The 15,960-nt window shown below is 48.1% G+C and overlaps 1 protein-coding gene across 1 annotated transcript in view; it reads left to right on the top strand.

Moving 5' to 3' along the window:
• The window catches only part of CCDC3 (coiled-coil domain containing 3), a 60,719-nt gene extending 48,852 nt beyond the window's left edge, over positions 1 to 11,867 (top strand). Inside the window, exon 3 of the mRNA XM_007524635.3 lies at positions 9,210 to 11,867. Coding sequence (XP_007524697.2) covers positions 9,210 to 9,479 — 270 coding nt within the window. The 3' untranslated portion in view covers positions 9,480 to 11,867. The remainder of the gene's footprint in view (positions 1 to 9,209) is intronic.
• The last annotated feature ends 4,093 nt before the right edge of the window (positions 11,868 to 15,960 follow it).

Below are 15,960 nucleotides of genomic sequence, written 5' to 3'. Positions count from 1 at the left end.
AGGAATAGAGATACTCAAATCAGCCTTCAGCACTGAGGAAGTCAGTGCATGTACAGGTGGGAATGGGAGATGATTTAGGAGCCCAGAGTTGGGTTGGGGGGGTACAGGGAGGGGGAGGCAGGGAGGAACCCCAGGCCTTCAGACCTTACTTCCTCCGGGACCTGGCTCTTCAAAGTTTTCTTAAAGCAGTGTCTATAGCGGGGGTCTCACTATTCCCTCATGTTTCAAGAGGGCAAGGTCAGCAGGACTGCAGTCTGCAATGGTATCCTTCTGATTCCAGACTCAGCTTTGGCATGTCAACTGCTGGAGTTCTCAGTCTCTCTCATCTCCCGTAGGGCCACATCAGGTGGTCCAAGTCCCATGCTTTGGGGCCAGCTTTCACTGGAGGGTCTTGAGTAAGAAACCTCACAGGTTTTAGAAAGCTCCTCTTCCTAGAGTCACCAGGGAAGCATTTTAGAAAGGGTTGGCTTAGTCACCTGGCAAAGAGCTGTTATTCCATCCGCCATTTAGAACTGGACAAGGAAACCTGACAAGGATGGCTGAGTACGGACTGGTGCTGTAACTTGGCCGTCAGAGCAAGAGCACAGACCTGGCTGAGATAGGCAGGGAGACGCTTTAAGATTTGGGGCCATGCTGTCCCTGTTTTTGGCCTTGCCTCTTTCTTTAGCCATTGGCTGTTCTCCCTGACCTTTGCCTGGGCCCCTTTGAAGACTAGGGCTCAAGATTTTTTTTTTTTTTTCTTTCTACAAAGGACCAGAGAATAAACCTCCTAGATTTTCTGGAGCACACAGTCTCTGTTCTAGTTCTGCCATTATGGCATGGAGATTGCCATCTGTTGGGTTGTCAGAAAAGTCATGATGTTTACTTGTTTCATGTCCTCTTTTTCCTCCTTCCTTTCTTCTCCCTCCTTCCATTCCTTCCTTCCTTCCTCTTCTTTAAAATTCAGGCCGACAATCTAGTCACAACTACACATCAGCTGGCTTGCTGCTCTGGCTTGAGCCTTTTTCTATGCAAAAGTACATCATGACTTTTCCAACAACCCAATACAATATGTAAGCAAATGAATGTAGCTGTGTTTGCACAAAGCTTTATTGGCAAAAACAGGCATCAGGCCTATTGTGGGCCACAGTTTGTTGTCCCTCTCCATTTCTGAACTCCCAGAACTGGTTCTGCTTGCTAAAAAAGAAGCTGTCTGTGGTTGGGCACAGATTCTCCTCTCCTCATTTCAGTCTCAGTGCACTTTTTCCTGATGTTGTAGGTGGTTATTGGGATTGAAAGTAGCAGTGGAGGCAGGGATCCTCTCTGGGAACATGTGCCCTGTCCACTGCATGGAAGAGTTAACTTTCAGCAGCCTACCTTCTGTTTACTAAATACAGAACTAATTGGAACATTGTAGAATAAGCCTGGAAGACTGCACCAGGCCTGCCAGACAGGGTATCATAGTACTTCTGGCTGGAATGAATGAACACATGGGAGCCCAAACTGCTTAGAAATAATTCCCTGGGCTGGCAAGAGAGCTGTCTTGGAGGGTGTCTGCTTTGTCATGAGTGTGACCCAGTCTCAAACCTGGCCCTCCCCACTACACTGGGAAAGCATTTCTTCTCCCCCAAATCTCTGGCAATGACAAAATATTCTTAGAAGTCATTGAGGGGTAGGAGATAGCTCAACTGGTAGAACGTGTGCCTTACCTTGTGTGAGGTCTCTGTATCACTTGGGAACATCATGCATGACATAGGGGAGTCAGTGGATGGTGGAGTAGTACTGTGTGCTCTCCCTTTCTCTTCTCAAGAAATGAAGAATGAAAGTGGGGCAGGCAGGCTGCTCAGCAGTGGAATCACACATGATGGCAGAAACCCAGCCATTTTGAGGTGATTCTATGTGGTCTGTGGCCCAGAGAGACACTTGGTCAGTGGATTCCTTATGGTCTCTAGTGATTCTACCTAGCGTGTGGGAGTGGCTTCTCTGTGGCATCTGGTGAGCCTGGACAGTAGTCTGCTGGCAATTCCTTCCCTTTCCAGATCTTGAGTGTGAAAGAGTGCAGAGTGCCTGCCCTTCCATGGGGAGACCAGCAGCCAAGTGGGGAGGTTCTAGGTGGAGGTGCAGGTGAGAGCCTCTCCGCGGGCTTGTCCTGTCACTAAAGACTGGTGACTGTCCCAGAGGTCACACACTTAGCCTCACAGATGCCAAGACACCCATCTGGGCACCCTTCCCCTGCCTTCATAAAACAGAGGAAGTTTTTTGCTTTTCAAACATTTATTTTTAAAATGTTACTGGTTTATTATTTATTGGGTGGAGACAGAAAGGAAGAGAGAGACCTGCTTCACTGCTTGTGAAACTTTTCCCTCTGTAAATGGGGACTATGGGCTTGGACCCCAGTCCTTGCGCCTGGTAATGTGTACACTCAGCTGGGTGTGCCACCTCTGGCCCCGGACAGAGGAAGGCTTAGTGCAGTGCTGGAGAATAAACTCAGGGCCTCATACATGTGCAGTAGCACTGAGCAGTTGCCCAAGGCCTCTTTAAATTGAGAGAGGGAGAGAGGGGACAGACACCACAGCACCCCCTTACAACCTGGCTGAAGTCGTAAGGTCAGAGGAGGGTTACAGCTGGGGTGCATTCTTGCAGCTGTGTATGTAGGGGGTGGGCACGACCTCTGACTCCCCCTCCCCTGTGCCCATCCAAATGCTCCCGAAGGTTCAAGGATGAGCAGGAAACAGTCCTGACAGGATGCCAGATGGAAGAGCAGAACTCATAACAGCATGAGCCCACCTTGGCTGCAGTATTTAAGCATGTCCACCAAACCCACCCTAGGAAGAAACGGGTTGGATGCGAACAGACCGCCCTACTGTAGAATCACAGGTGGTTTCAGTAGGCCTCGCTTAGCCCATACTTTAAATGTTTTGTTTTCACTGGGGCTTCATCATTCTGAACCAGGCTTTATTTTTTCCCAAATAGAGACAGAGAGCTAAGCAAAGAGAGGGAGATACCACAGCTCTGGAGCTCTCCCTGGGCTTGAACCTGGCACATGCATGGCAGGGCAGGCATGCACTCTGGCGGTTCCCGCCCACTTTTCAGTTTTTCTGTAATGAACATGCGTTGCTTTCATGGTTTATAAAGGAGGTCTTGTAAAGAGAAGATAGAGGGGTTGGCAGATAGTTCACACCTAACTGGGATACGTCCCAGGGATCAAGCCCCAGCACCATATGGGGACTTCATGGATGGTGAGGGGTTGCTTGTGGCACATGTTCTCACTTTCTGTTTAACAAGAGGTTGTTTAGTGGTATTCCACATGCTCAAGGCTCTGAGTTTATTCCCTAGCACTGTATTAAAAAATAAATAGCCAGAGAGGTAACACAACTGACAATGCAGCACCCGAAATCATAGGTTCAAGCCTCGTTACCTTAAGCTGGCACTGGGCAGTGCTGTGGCTCAAAACAAAAAACTGGGATCCCAGTCTTTTTTTTTTTTTTTTTTCTTTTTTTGCCTCCAGGGTTATTGCTGGGGCTTGGTGCCTGCACTATGAATCCACTGCTCCTGGTGGCCATCTTTGTTGTTGGATAGGACAGAGAGAAATTGAGGGGGGAGAGATTAGACACCTGCAGACCTGCTCCACTGGTTGTGAAGCAACCCCCTTGCAAGTGGGGTTCCTTGTGCTTCATATTATGTGTGCTTAACCCAGTGTGCCACCACCGAGACCCCCCCAGTCTATTTTCTTGAAAATAAAACAGCAGGCTTTCCTCTGATAGTTTCCCCCCTCACCCTGAAGCACCTCCTCATTGGCTTTGTGGATTGAGAGGGAGGAAGAGAGGAACCTGCAGGCGGAGACTGGGGGCTTGAAGCCAGATCCTTGCACTTTGTCACATGTGCACTCAACCAAATGAGCCACCTCCCAGACACAAAGCAAATAGCCTGGGCCCAGTGCTCTCTCCTTAGCCCTTAGCTTAGGGTGGAACTTTGTATGAGGGTCTTTTTCTTTGGGGTCACCTGAGAGTCCTGCATCTTTCTTTAAGCAAATATCCGGATACTTGTTACACCTGTTCCAGCTTTGCCATCCCAGCTCACCAGCAAACACCACAAAGCTAACTGAGCCACCAACATGTGCTAGCCTTCTAGAGCTATGCCTACAGAATTTTTTATTCCTGAAGAAACTGATTTCATTTGAAATGTATCCTCGAGAAAGAAAGGAACATATAGTTTACTTATGATTAATAATAGTAGGTTACATAATTTTAAGATTACTAGTTCCATAAAGCACCTTCTCCCAAGGTCTATGTCCCCACAAGTCTTATAAATAGTTTGGAGGGGCCGGGTGGTGGTGCAGCAGGTTAAGCGCACATGGCAAGAAGCGCAAGGACTGGTGTAAGGACCCCGGCTCCCCACTCCTCCAGGGTGTGTTGCTTCACAGGCGGTGAAGCAGGTATCTGCCTTTTGATTTTTCTCTATCCTATTCAACAGCAGCAATAGCAACAAGGGCATCAAGGGCAACTAAAATGGCCTCCAGGAGCAGTGGATTCATAGTGCAGGCACCAAGATGTTGGAGGCAAAAAAAAAAAAAGTTTGGGAACATGTAGTTTTGTTCTTGTGGAACCAGGGCTGTATGCACATGTGATACTGCCACTCTTGTGCCACTTTTTTATTCAGACAAAAATGAGAGACAATGGCACTCCCATTTGATACTGGGCTTGAACCTGGGCTGTGGGGTCCCCTCCATTCTAGGGCCTGAGGTCTCCCTACTTGGAGGCACAGCTTGTTCCAACGTGGAGCCAAGGGATAGGGGAAAGTTAAAATGGGATGACTAGGCTCCAGATTTGGGTAGGAGCAGATGGACATAGAAGGCTCAAAGTAGCTGGTCCAGTGTAGCCCAGAGTAGTGCTTAGAGCTGAACTGCGTACAGAAGGTGCAGCCCAGACATTAGGGGTTGGGGCCACAGGAGACACAGGAACAGGAAGCCTTGTGAATTTGCAGGCCTGGCAGAGGATACTCCTCTTCCCCTGGAAGGTTGAGCATGGCAGTAGCACCCAAAGATGGGAAAGGACAAAAGGTAGGTGTTGGGGACGCACCAGGATGGGGACACTTGGGCATGAAGTGGGTAACAAGCTGGAAACTTGGACCAGTGAGTTTCTCTACTCCCTTCCCAAAGAAGGATTTAAGGAGACTGGACTCGACCTTGTGACTACAGCCAGCAGTGAACATTCAGTCTCATCAAGCTGCCTTAGCAAAGTACTGCAGATGGGCCAGGAGATGGGTCACCCAGCAGAGCACGCACTTTGCCATGCATGAGGACCTGGGTTCAAGTGATTGGCACCAACTGGAAGGTTCATGGATGGGGGGATTATAAACCACAGGCATTCATTTCTCTGGGTTCTGGAGGTGGGGAGTCAGAGTGACTCCCTGCTACTGGGTTTTAGACTTCTCACATGCTGAAGGGGCAAGGCAATATTCTGATCTCAGGACATAGCCACTGCCCCAGGCCTGACCCCCAATACCATTACACTGAGCATTAGGATTTTGAAATAAGATTGAGTAAGAGAGCCAGAGAATACATATTCCCCAGTATATGTGATGCCAGGATTTGAACCTGTGCTTCACCAGAGCCTGGCTTTTATAAGGATTGGGGGGGGGGCACCTGTCCAGGTTCTGTTGTTTACTTGTTATAATAGAGAGAAATTGAGGGAAGGGGAGCGAGACACCTGCTGCGCTACTTGTGAAACGTTCTCCCTGCAGCTGGGGGTAGGAGCTTGAATCTGGGCCCTTGCGCACCACTGCCCAGCCCTTAGGGATATAGACATTCAGATCAGAGCAATGGGTACGGTTCTGAGTACTTTAGACAGAAGCTCAGTGTCTTGAGGAATGGGCACAGATTCCCTGCACACAAGGAAACAGGGCCACAGCTGGTCCCATGGGAAGCTGCCCCTGAGAGAAGCTCAGTTGTGAGCGAGCAGCAGTGCCCCACGTGGAGGCCACTCAGGAGAGACCAAGTCGAGGACCATCAGCAGGAGCTGCTCTCAGATTCTGAGCATGAGTCCTTCAGTGTAAGGGGGTCCAGGCCAGTGCAACACAGACCCCACTGCGCTGTGGGGTCATGCTGGGGTGGATGGGGCTGCTAGAGGCTTTCTTCGGAAGCCTTACTCCTGCATGAGAATGAAGAGTGGCTGCAGAGGTAGCACCACAGTGGGGGAAAGATTTGCAAGCCTGAAGTCTCAGGTTCACTCCCCAGCACCACCTATGTCAGAACTGAGTAGTTCACTGGCCTCTAACGAATCAGAGAAAGTTGAGCAGGGTCACTCTTTTCCACAAAGGTAGTACTAAGCATATAGCACAAACTTCAGAAGGAACAAAAGGGTTCAGTGACTGGAACTCACCCCTGGCCCCTCTGCTCCCTGGAGCTGTTCGCTGTCTGTATTGCGAGCACGTGGGAGTGACACCAGTGTTTGACACTCTTCACTCAGCAGGGATGGGGCTTGGGAGTCTTGTGCTGCTGCAAACAGTGGAATGTTTTTCCAGTGTGTTCTTTTCATTCATCCACTGAAGAGCATTTCGGTTGTATTGTTATCTTGGATGATGTAAATAACACTGGTGAACATGGGTTCATCTCACTTTTTGAATTAGTGTTCCTCCTTTACGAAAACACAGTAGTTGTTTCTGTGGTCTTCTTCATGGTGGCTGCTCCAATTTATTAACAGTGCAAAAAAAAAAAAGTTCCCTTCTCTCATCAAAATTTGCTATTTGACTTTTTTAGAGTCATTCTAAAGAGCCAAGTGAGTAACTTCCAGTAGTTTGTATATATGTAACATTTCTGTTTGCCACATAACACTTCTTTGTCTTCTGCCCTCCTATTCTTTTTTTTTTTATTTAAGAAAGTGTTGATTAACAAAACCATAGGGTAGGAGGGGTACAATTCCACACAATTCCCACCACCCAGTCTCCATATCCCACCCCCTCCCCTGATAGCTTTCCCATTCTCTATCCCTCTGGGAGCATGGACCCAGGGTCATTGTGGGTTGCAGAAGGTAGAAGGTCTGGCTTCTGTAATTGCTTCCCCGCTGAACATGGGCGTTGACTGGTCGGTCCATACTCCCAGTCTGCCTCTCTCTTTCCCTAGTAGGGTGGGTCTCTGGGGAAGCGGAGCTCCAGGACACATTGGTGGGGTCTTCAGTCCAGGGAAGCCTGGCCGGCATCCTGATGACATCTGGAACCTGGTGACTGAAAAGAGAGTCAACATACAAAGCCAAACAAGTTGTTGAGCAATCATGGACCCAAAGCTTGGAATAGTGGAGAGGAAGTGTTAGGGGGATACTCATTGCAAACTCTAGTGTACTTCTGCTTTCAGGTATATATTTTGCAGTAGTTTACGGTGTATATCTAGGTTTTGGGACTTTGTTAGAAAGTGAACCACCTGGGATGGAATTAGAGTGTACTATGAAAGGAAAGGTCTCACCCGAGTAATGAAGCTGAAGGGTTGTCATTCCACATGTGTAGTCTCTGGACACAGTCTGAAGTGAAGCATGTTGAGGTGGCAATCATTGTGTTGGTTAGGTTGTGATCGGCAGATGCAATATTATTTGATATGGATTGGGAGACTGCCCTCCTATTCTGTCTTTTCCCTTCTGTTCTTATTTTTCAAGTTGCTTTACTGAGTTGTATGGGATCATTACATATTGTGAACATCAACCCCTTTCCAGGTAAGTTGCTTTATCACTGGGGTGACGGTTTCCTGTATTTTTTGAAGTCAAATAAAAACACACACATACCAGAATGCTTTTTCTCCTTTCCATTCTCTGTTCTTTTAACTTTATGTTGAGTTGTTCTGAGTTGTCAGAAAAATCATGATGCATTTTTCCAGGAAAAATGCATCATGATTTTTTTTCTCTTGTCAGTCTGTCTCTACTTCCTTTGTATTCTCCTGACATTCTTTTCTTCTCAGTGTGTAACAACTCTCATCTTTATAGTGTTTCTCTGTCTTATTTACTCTCCATTATCCCCTCCCCCATTTGATTGGATAGGATGGGGAGATATAGACACCTGCAGGCCTACTTCACCACTTGTGAAGCATCCCCTCCGGTAAGGAGCAAGGGCTTGAACTCAGGTCCCTTGCATGGTGTAATATATGTGCTTAGCTGGGGGTGCTACCACGCCAGGCCCTCCATTATTTTAACCTTTTTGGAACATTCCTGCTTAACCAGGTGCACCACTTCTTTGCTCCTTTCTTTTCAACATATTCTATTGGAGAGAGAGGGGCAAGGCAGCACTGCTTGTGAAGCTGTCTCCCTGCAGGTGGGGTCCAGGTGTGGCTCTGCCCAGCCCCTCTGCTCTGTCTAGTCTGTTTCTCTCCTTTCCCTTCTCGCTTTTATCTTCATACACTATTTCTTGTCTCTCCACTTTCTACTCCCTCTGTGGAACTAAGGTTTCATGTACATGTATTTTCATGACTCTAGGCCGATCTTTTTTTCAGACAGAGAGAGACATCAGAGCTTCCTCATTGCTGTAACACCCACATGCCCTGCACCTACTCAAGTTGGGCTTGTTTTCTTCTAGGAGTTTCATGGTTCAGATCATAGATGTAAATCTCTCATTCATTCTGAATACGTTTTGCATAGTCAGTGGCTTTTGGATAACATGGACATTAACCATACAAATATTTGAAAGTTTTAAGTGGCTTCTGCTAGGGTTTCCTTTATATAACTATGTCATCTGAAAATAACATTTTTTTCCATGAATTGTCTGACTAGGACAACTGAATGCTATAGAGACTTATGTAATCATTTATGGGTGTGAGGTCATTTCATCTGTTGATTCTCTGTTCTGGTACTTTTCCGTAGTGGCATGCTTAGATTCCTTTCTCCTCAGGATAGTTGCTACTGGCTCCCATCCAACACCACCTTGGTATTAAATGCATGCTAAAGCTCTAGATTTTTATGCTTACCTCTCTACAATTTGTTTTCATGAACAAATTACTGGGGTGAGTAACCCACCACGTTACATTTGCATTTTACTTAGGGGATGCTCTAACAGCAGCAGAGGTGGACCCTAACACAGAGCCAGCCAGAAGCTCTGTGCATCTCACAGGAGTTCTAGTATTTTATACAAGTAGTGGTTCTCGAGAGGTTTAGATCCTCTACTGAAAACTAGGCCATCTGAGGGGCTGTTTGTGGGGCATTTGGCTGGATGGATCCTGCAGAAACTCACCTTGTGCGGCCCCCTCCCTCCCACAGCTGCTGTGCTCCTCAGTGCAGAAGGCCCTGTTTGAGGAGGAGGACCGCGTCAAGAAGCTGCAGCAGCAGGTGGCCACGCTAGAGAAGCACAACAGGCGGCTCCGGGAGCGAGTGAAGAAGGTCAAGCGGTCCCTGCGGCAGGCGCGCAAGAAGGGCCGCCACCTGGAGCTCGCCCACAGGAAGCTCAGCCAGAAACTGGTGGCTGAAACCCTCCCCAACAGCAACACCCTGCGAGCCTTGCCTGCGGGCGCCCCCTACCAACGGGGGTAGCGTCGCCTCTCCGGAGAAGTGCGGGCCTGTGTACTTGCACTGCAGATCTAGTAGAAGCATTGGGTGGGGAGGAGCTTTGCTATTCCCTGGGCTGCTGGTGCCAGAGTTTAGGGAAGGATGGGACCTGCCTACAAAGAATGTTTAGAGTATCAACTCTAAGCTCAAGGACAACAGCTTGAGCCAGTCATAGGCCCTATTTGGCCATGTTTTTGCTACAGCCTGGGGAGGGGCTTGCAAAGCACTCAGAATGCCTTTAACTGGGACCCTCCCCCACCACGGACAGCTTTATTCCAGACAGCAGCTTGCCACAGCTAAGGTGCTTAGGGTTTAGTGAGCGCCCCACAAGGGAGAGGGGCCAACTGGCAGGCTGGCTCCTTAGAGCTGAGCTGTCCCCACTGATCGCTCCGGGAATTGACAGTAGGACCCCGGACCCCTGTGTTCCTGCAGGCAGGAGCACATGCTGATTGCTCAGCCCTGGTGTCCAAGGTGAGCCAACTCCCAACACTGTTGGTGTCTGTTCTGCAAAGACTCCTCCTCCAGGTGGTTCCATCTCTACCCCTACCCAAGGGTCCAGTCTGCACATAAGGAAAGCATTTGGAAAGAACCCTTGAAAAACATTCCAAGTCAGTTGATAGTCTTCCTGGCCCTCCAAACGAGTGTCCTTCAGGGAGCAGGAAAAGGATGACTCAGGGCCTTGTTCATCTTAAGGCACGTGGTGAGTTAACTTCTGGGCTCGCTTGGTAGAGTGCATGAACCATGTGTAAGGATCTGAGTCCAAGTCTTCCTTTCTCCCAATCTAAAGAAATGGCTGCCAGGAGTGGTGGAGCTGTGCAGGCACTTAACATAGTGATGTGACCCTGGGGAAAATGCAGGCCTCCCTGATGCCATTTGCACCCCCCCCCTTGCCCTGGCATCACTGTGGGACATGGGCTACCTGCCACTCAGGTGCTGGGATGGGTGAAAGGGAACTTCTGCTCCAGGACAGCTTTTCTTCAAGCTTCTACCTTTAGCTCTGCCTCTCTGCGGGTTCAATAGGAAGTGCAGCCTCTGGGGGCCTAGATTGCACCCAGGGAACCAGCCTGCTGGTGGCTGATGTCTGGGGCAGGGGGTTGCTCTCTGCAGGAGGTTCTGTGTTTTCACCACATCAGGATGCCAAGCATGTTTCTCCGGGGCCTGGGGAGCTTTCAGGCTTTCCAGCTGGGTCTGAAAGAGCAGTCCAGGTCTCTCAGAGAAGGGCTCTGCAGGTAAGAGTTGGGAGACTTCAAGCCTCTTCTGTCCCCGAGGGGATGCCCCCATCACTCTTGGGCCTAATCTGCTATGCCTGACACAGCCATTATTCTGTCCCTCTTTGGGTTAGTCGCTGGGTTCCCGGAACCCCAAAGTCACATAATAAGTAGGAGGTACAGAGAATCCGGAATCTTGAAGCCCTGGATTCAAATCCCAAGCTGCCAGTATGAAGGCCCTGCCTGGGACTCCCATCTGGAATATGGGCTGTGAATTCAGTTCCGGGCCCAGGACAGATTGTTTTTAATTGCCACCAGGGTTATCCCTGGGTCTCAGTGCTAGCACTACAAATCCACTGCTCCCAGTGGCAATTTTTTTTCACAGGTCACAGAGAAAGCCACCTGCAGACCTGTGTCACCACTTGTGAACATCCCCTCCTGCAGCTGGGGGTTGGGGGCTCAAACTGTGTTCCTTGTGCACAGTATGGCTGAGCCACATGTGTGTTCAAGCAGATGCATCCCCACCCCTGGGCCCAGTTCTTATCCTGTGAAGTTTCAAAGCAAAGTCAAGCATGCCCACCCTCCACCCCACTTACCAGCAGGAAGCCAGGGCCCCACAAGGGGGATCTGCCCTTTCTCTACAACAGGGGCCACTGGCCAGGACCTCAAGTTCATCTTTACCCCCTCAAAGGCTGTGAGGGTCACTGAATGAATGTACTCATAGGTTTAGCCTGGCATGTGGCTGTTATAAATATTCAACAACCAGTACTTAAAATAGGCAAGGATTATACACATTCACCAAAAAGCCTCAAGGCATCTCAGCAATAGAATTAAAGTTCTGTGTAATTTTTTTTAGGGGGAGTCAATATGTTTTAAATTCTTTTCCAACTGCCTCACACCACCTGGGAAATACTTCCCGCAGAGTGTGACGCCTCTGTCTCCAGGACTTTGCTCTCCCTCCTGCCCAGTTTGGGGTCAGACCATTTCTCTTGATGTCATTTTGCTCCTCTTAGAACCTGCTTCCCCCATCCACCGTTCAGCAGATACACTGTCTTCCTCTCTCTTGATTTCTCTCTGTTTTACCCAACAATAACAATGGGCAACAATAGGAAAAATATACACATTAAAAAAGCACACAGTGGATGTGAAGAGATACTTCCCCAAAGATACGGATAGCCAAGGGGCCCATGAAAAGTTGTCTGTCACATCTTAAGAGAAATGCAAATCAAGACCTCAATGAATTCTCCGCTCACATCCATGATAATGGTTATTAGCAAGAAGACAGCTGAATGGCAGGGGTGTGGGGAGAATGGACCTCATGCCCTGGTGCTAGGAATGTAAAAGCCTCCGTGGAAAGTAGTAACAAGAGTCCTTAGAACAGTTAAAAGGAAGAGAGGCCAAAAAGGGGTCTGTGGAGGCACAAGGGAGCAGGCCCCCCTACGAGGATGGGCCTCCAGAGTCTGTGTTCAGTGAAATTAGCCAGCTGGAGCAAGACAAATGCCAGCTGGTTACACTTATATGCAGTATAGAAAGAAAATAGTATAGAAAACATGCACAAGCTGGATAAAACAAAAAAATTTCAACTCTAAGGGTCAGTTAGTGGTCACCAGAAGGGGGTAAGGTAGGTAGCAGGGTCAGCTGTGTTTTGGACAGCACTGGACTGTTACTAGTGAATGACAGCACATATATGATTTTCAGAGACATGCACCTGAAACACGACAGTACAGTGCTACTTCACCAGTGTTCAAAATGCCAGCTAGCCATATGACTGAAAAATTAAAACAAGAACTAGCATATGAATCCAGCAGTTTGACTTCTGGGGATCTATTCCAGGGAAATGAAAACAGGACCTCAGATACCAGCATTTCTGGGGCTGGGTGGTGACACCAAAGTTAAGTGTGCACATTACTCTGTGCAAGGGGGAGCTACACAAAGGCTGCAGGTGTCTCTACCTTCCCCTCCCCTCTCAGTTTCTCTCTGGCCTTTCAAATAATAGAAAGGGGTGATGGGAGGAAGAAATGGCCTCCAGGAATAGTGGATTTATCATAGAGGCACTGAGCCCCAGCAATAACCATGGCAGCAATGCCACCAAAAGATATCTGTACTTCTGTGTTCATTGCAGCAATACTGCCCCACAATATGGGTAAAGGACCTAAGTGTCTATGAAGGGGACCATACACGCATACACAACTGTAGTAAGGACGAAAATCCTGTGGTCTGTATCAACATGCATGGCCCTTGGAGGCATTGTGCTAAGATAACTCGAGACAAATGCTACCTGCCCTCACAATGTAAAATCTCAAAAAGCCAAACTCAGAGCAAATAGAGACTAGACTAGTGCTTATCAGGGTAGGGGGGTGGGGGTGGTGAGGCAAATGTCTGTCAAAGATGACAGAGTTCCAATTCTAACAGGAATGAGCTCTGGGAGCAGGCACACAGCAGGGACTGCTTAGAGTGTTGGCTTATGCACGGCCTTCACTGTTCTCAGCACAAAGACATAATGACCATTGTTTGAGGTGGCAGGTGGCAGCTAATTTGTGTCCAACACACTGTACTCCTTAAACTATTAGAAGCCAGTTATATGTCAATAAAACTAGAAAATTTAACAAGAGGGAAAAATTACTAAGAGCCATTCTCCATGGAAGCTGAGGGGACAGTTGGCCATGCTCTGATGACATGGGTTCCTGAGGGCCCTCCCCTTCCGACTGTCTCTGAGTTCAGTTAACAGGAGGGTGCAGAGACGCTGCCACTACTCCCTCCAGCAAGGATTTAAAGGGTGCTGGGGATGGGGGCTCAAATGAAGACAGACCTGGAGGTCCCTGTTCCATCTGATTCTGCTGAGAACCATCAAGCCCAGTGGATTATTAGACTAGAGTTTGTCCTGTGGTATGACAGGCTTTTCCTTATTCAGGCTGCTACATGCGCATTAACTGGAGCAGTTGTTGTGATTCACAGTGCTGAGAACAGTCATTGCTCTGTAGGTTTATGATTTGGACAAAACAACTGCAGGGGTTGGCAGATAGCTCACTCAGACACCCACACCATGCAGGAGGCCCTGGGTTTGAGCCCTGGCACCACATGGTAACATTATACAGCATAGTATGTTATCATTATTCACTGGAGAAAAAAATTCTCTCATGCCCAAGCACACACTAAAGAAGTAGATCCATGGGGTACTGAGTTCTGAGGGTGGGAATTGTATGGAATTGTACCCCTCTTATCCTATGGTTTTGTGAATATTTCCATTTTATAAATAAAAATAAAAAAGATCCACTTCCAACAAATTTATACTGAGTTTTAACAGAAGCAAAGCTGCGTCTTAAGTTCCTGAGTGATTTGTGTGAGGGTGCAGGCGGCGAGGAGGATGGAAGTTTGTCCTTCAGAAAGTGCTTGAATATTTTGTAAAGACACTTATTTTTCTGTTTGGTTTTGTTAATATGAAACCAAAGTCCTCCTCTCAATAGCCCAACTTTTGAACTTTGAGTGGAAGCAGTGTTTGACAGCCTAGAATATAGAGGGCAGTGACACATGGAGAGTTACAGTCTGCTAAAACAGGCAGAGAAGAAAGCGGCTCATGACTTCAATCAGCCTGATTAGGTGTTGGGACAAGGCTGCCACGTGGTGGACTCGCCTTCCAGCCAACAAGTGGGTGTGTGACCAGAGGACAGTGTGACCAGGGGCCGCCCGGTTGCTGACTGTTCCCCTGAGCACAGCTATACACACTCAGCTGCACTTGAACATGTAGGTGGCCCAGGAAGCCCAATCCAACTGTCACAGCACTTCTCAAGTCTGGACCTATGACAGTTCATGGAGCCCCTTGGTGGGGGAAGGCAAAGACTGGGATTCTGTGGCTCATCTAACAAGGGTTCCCGGCATTCATGGGAGTGGGGAACACGAATGCAGTATAGAAAGAAAACACATGCACAAGCCAGATAAAAACTTTTCAACACTGAGCCCTTCTTTGAAGTGGGGGAGACTGGAAAAGGGCCCTGAACAGGTCTCTGGCCCAATTCCACTTCAGAGTCATTCTCCTGGATGTGGAGCCCACTTCACAGTGACTGTCCCCAGCTCCTGAAGCAGACACTCAGATGCTGGCAGACGTCCACACTGGGGCCCTGAACCCACCTGGAGGCAGTTGAGACTGTCTCTTGATGCTGTAACTAATTTATATTTGCATTAAGAACACGTAGGGGTTGGACCAGAGAACTAAACAGTTTTCTGAAGAGATGCACATGGTCCACACACATGAAGAAATGCTCTTCACTTATCAGTACAGAAATGCAAATTAAAACTACACTGAGATTCAGTCTCACACCCAAGAGACTGGTTTACACCAACAAACCTAGGAAATGACAGGTGCTGGAGAGGTGATGGGAGAAAAAGGAACCCTGCTTCACTGCTGGTTGGAATGCAGACTGGTGCACCTCCTTTGTAAGACTGTATGGAGAGTCCTTAAATAAAAGAAGGAATTAGGGGGTCGGGCGGTAGTGCAGCGGGTTAAGCTCATGTGACGCAAAGCACAAGGACCGGCACAAAGATCCCAGTTCGAGTCCCAGCTCCCCACCTGTGGGGGGGGTGTCGCTTCACAAGCGGTGAAGCTCTGTAGATGTATATCTTTCTCTCTCCTGTCTTCCCCTCCTCCATTTCTCTGTCTTATCCAACATCATTATCAATGGCAACAACAAGGGCAACAAAATGGGAAAAAATGGCCTCCAGGATCAGTGGATTTGTAGTGTAGGCACTGAGTACCAGCAATAACCCCGGAGGCAAAAAAAAAAAAAAAAAAAAAAAGGAATTACATATGACACAGTAATACTACTCTTGGGAATTTCTCCAAAGGACACACAAATTCATAGGGACATATGCACCCCTATGTTCATAGCAGCATTGTTCACAATAGCCAAAGAGTGGAAGCAGCCTAAATGCCCATCGACAGGTGACTGGCTAAAGAAGATATGTGATATATACTCCATGGAATACTATTCTGCAATCAAAAAAGACGGTACTGTGTCCTTTGGGACAAAATGAGATGGAACTGGAGGGGATTATGTGTAGCGGAATGAGAGATGAAGGACAACTACCAGATGGTTTCACTCATATATAGAAACTAAGATCTGATTTACATGAACTTGGGGGGGGCAGCAGCAAGCAAACTTTTTAAAAATATATTTGTTGGATAGTCAGAAATTGAGAAGAGGGAGATAGGGAAAGAGATAGACACTTGCAGCCCTGCTTCACCACTTGTGAAGCTTTCCCCC

This window comes from Erinaceus europaeus, chromosome 6 (genome assembly GCF_950295315.1).
Source record: "Erinaceus europaeus chromosome 6, mEriEur2.1, whole genome shotgun sequence".
In the NCBI taxonomy this organism is placed as follows: domain Eukaryota; kingdom Metazoa; phylum Chordata; class Mammalia; order Eulipotyphla; family Erinaceidae; genus Erinaceus; species Erinaceus europaeus.
Note: the sequence above shows the minus strand (reverse complement) of the source record. Positions and strands in the feature narration are given on the sequence as shown.